We start from the raw sequence: 2,927 nt of genomic DNA, 5'->3' as shown, positions 1-2,927 counted from the left end.
TAGGCAGGTAAATATGCACCAAATCCATGAGCCGAACGAGTATAGTATAGTAGATCATCTTTCCGTACGTTACGGTTCATCATCATCAGTAGTAAACTGGGCAAGTCGCCGCGCAGAAACGGCAAGGAACGGGCGTAAAAACGGAACGTGTTTAGCCTTTCCTAAAGGCCCCAGACCGCGTCAACCCCCGCCCAATCATACGCGCCCACATGTCCTCCTCCCCTCCCCGCCTCCTCCTTTATTAACCGCGCCACCTCCTCCCCTGCTTCCCACACGCCCCGGCTCCAAAGCGCAGGCCTTCTCTTTCCCCACACCACACCACCCACCGGCCTCCTCCCACCCGAACCCCCATTAACCCCAGAGGAGAGATTCCCCGTCCTCTGACGCCAGCGGCCATGTCCGTCACGCGGGTTCTTGCGCTGCTTGTCGCGGCGGCGCTGGTGGCCGCGGCGCCGGCGCGCGTGGGCGCGGCGGGGGCGTGCGCGGCGGAGAGGTTCTCCAAGAACCGCGTGTACGCCGCCTGCACCGACCTGCCCACCCTGGGCGCGTCCGTGCACTGGACCTACGACCCGGCGGCCTCCTCCCTCTCCGTGGCGTTCGTCGCCGCGCCGCCCTCGTCCGGCGGCTGGGTCGCCTGGGGCCTCAACCCCTCCGGCGACGGCATGAGCGGCACGCAGGCGCTCGTCGCCTCGCCCACGGGCAGCGGCGGCGCGTACGGCGTCCAGACGTTCGACATCCAGGGCACATCGCTCGGATCGCCGGGCCCCATCGCCTACAAGACGTCCGACCTCGCCGCCGAGGTCGGCGCCGACGGCCGCGTCCAGATGTTCGGGAAGCTCGCGCTCCAGAACGGCACCGGGGAGGTGAACCAGGTCTGGCAGGTGGGACCGGCGTCGGGCGGGAGCATCGGCATACACGCCATGGCCGCCGCCAACATGGGGGCCAAGGGGAAGCTCAACCTCGTCACGGGGGCGACCACAGCCGTCAGCGGAGGCAGCATCCTCAGGAAGAAAAATGTGAGCACTCTACCCCGGAATTTATTCATTTGATTCCACATTTATGCCTCCATGCTCAAGTTTTTCCTTCCTTTCGAACGCTTCAATTTGGCAATCGTAACGCAAACTAAAATTGGACGAGGAGAGATATTCTATACAGAAAAAACTTGAATTGCTGGCAAAGTAATGGGGACAATTTTCACCTTTTAACATAAGCTCTAATTTTTTTTAGTATCCAACTTTTCTACGAGTGAGTAACTGTAGCTGTCGAAGCGGTTTACTGCAATGTTTAAACAGGAGTAAACCACATGAACTAGTGGCAACAACATGGAAATACAATCAATTTTGTATGCTTCTAACGGACACCTCACAAGAAAACTGTGCCTGTTTGCCATGTGAAATCTCACATGCATATGCAAGATTTCAACTCTAGTGCCCCGGTTGGTTTGAGTTGACTTGTATCTGAACACACATCAGCTGTATAATTTCCTCGTAAAGTTGACTCTGTGTGTCACATGGTTTTGTCTGTTCCATGCACTTTGAAAATTTACACACTGGAGCTGATATTTCCTTGCCTAGCCAGTAGATTTCTTCCTGCCTTGGTGGACTTTACCCTTTGATCAGTCTAATTGTTGATAGCTACATTTGCTTGTTCATTCATGGCATTGAGATGGAAGTATAAAACAGAGCATACTGAAGTAGGAGTACTAATTTTATCAAAACATTGTCATCCTTACCCCTGTTTTTTTTTCTGTGCAGACCCATGGAATTCTGAATGCTGTGAGCTGGGGGATTCTTCTGCCAATGGGAGGCATAGTTGCTAGATACCTCAAGACATTCAAATCAGCCGACCCTGCCTGGTTCTACCTTCACGTTGCTTGCCAGCTGATCGGGTATGCTGTGGGAGTGTCTGGCTGGGCCACCGGCATTCATCTAGGAAATCTGTCCAAGGGAATCACCTACTCGCTTCACAGGAACATCGGGATCGCCGTATTTGCTCTCGGTACCGTTCAGGTAGATGATCTCCACATTCCCAATTCCTCTCTCTATCATCTGCTAAAATTGAAGCATTTTTGTGCAATGCCAGTTGCCTAGCTGAGCAGAGCTTACTAATGCTGTGACCATTTCTTTCTTGTGCAATAGATCTTTGCGCTGTTCCTGAGGCCGAAGAAGGATCACAAGCTGCGGGTGTACTGGAACGTGTACCACCACTCGGTGGGCTACACCATCATCATCCTGGGCATCGTCAACATCTTCAAGGGCATGAGCATCCTGGACGTGGCGCAGAAGTGGAAGACGGGCTACATCATCGCCATCGGCATCCTGGGCGGCGTCGCGGTGGCGCTGGAGGTGATCACCTGGGCCATCGTGCTCAAGAGGAGGAAGACGGAGGACAAGGCCTACAACGGCGGCGCCTCCAACAACAACAACGGCCATCTGCCCATGTGATGCGATGTGATGTGATTCTTTCTCGGTGGCCGGAGTCTGTGGGCTGTGTTGAGCTGAGCTGCGTGTGTGTGAGCATGGATTGGCAGATGCTATGTAGGTTAGGGCCGGGCCTTAGTGGCCTTCGTCTCTCTGTTTCTTTTTGTATGATGATGATGATGATTGATAGATGTGTGTGTATAGTACTGCTGCACATTATATTAGTTATTATATACTGGAATGAGAGAGGTGATGCCGGTCGATGCATACTTGGATACTTGTTGTGCGTGCATTTTGGTACGTTTTGGTCTGAAGTACACTTGTTGTGGCATATGCTGTGTTGATGATCATCATCACCCACTTGTTTTATGGGGCCATTTAGCCATGGCCTGTTTTTGTGATAGCCGGGAGAGGTGTCCCGGTGGTGGTGGTTGGTGAAGCAGAAGCAGAAGCCGGGAAGATAGAAAATGTTTCTGCCAGTGAGTGGAAGCACGATCTCTCTAGAAA

General features: G+C 53.4%; 1 protein-coding gene across 1 annotated transcript; it reads left to right on the top strand.

The window, feature by feature from the left end:
* The first annotated feature begins 268 nt into the window (after positions 1–268).
* Positions 269–2,697, top strand: LOC125520227 (cytochrome b561 and DOMON domain-containing protein At4g12980-like). The gene is made up of 3 exons (XM_048685084.1): positions 269–1,016; positions 1,755–2,009; positions 2,139–2,697. Exons 1-3 carry the CDS (start codon positions 396–398, stop codon positions 2,442–2,444), a joined length of 1,182 nt encoding a protein of 393 aa, XP_048541041.1. The 5' UTR covers positions 269–395; the 3' UTR covers positions 2,445–2,697.
* Positions 2,698–2,927: the final 230 nt, after the last annotated feature.

This window comes from Triticum urartu, chromosome 7 (genome assembly GCF_003073215.2).
Source record: "Triticum urartu cultivar G1812 chromosome 7, Tu2.1, whole genome shotgun sequence".
Taxonomy (NCBI): Eukaryota; Viridiplantae; Streptophyta; class Magnoliopsida; order Poales; family Poaceae; genus Triticum; species Triticum urartu.
This window is presented reverse-complemented; position numbering and strand designations above follow the sequence as displayed.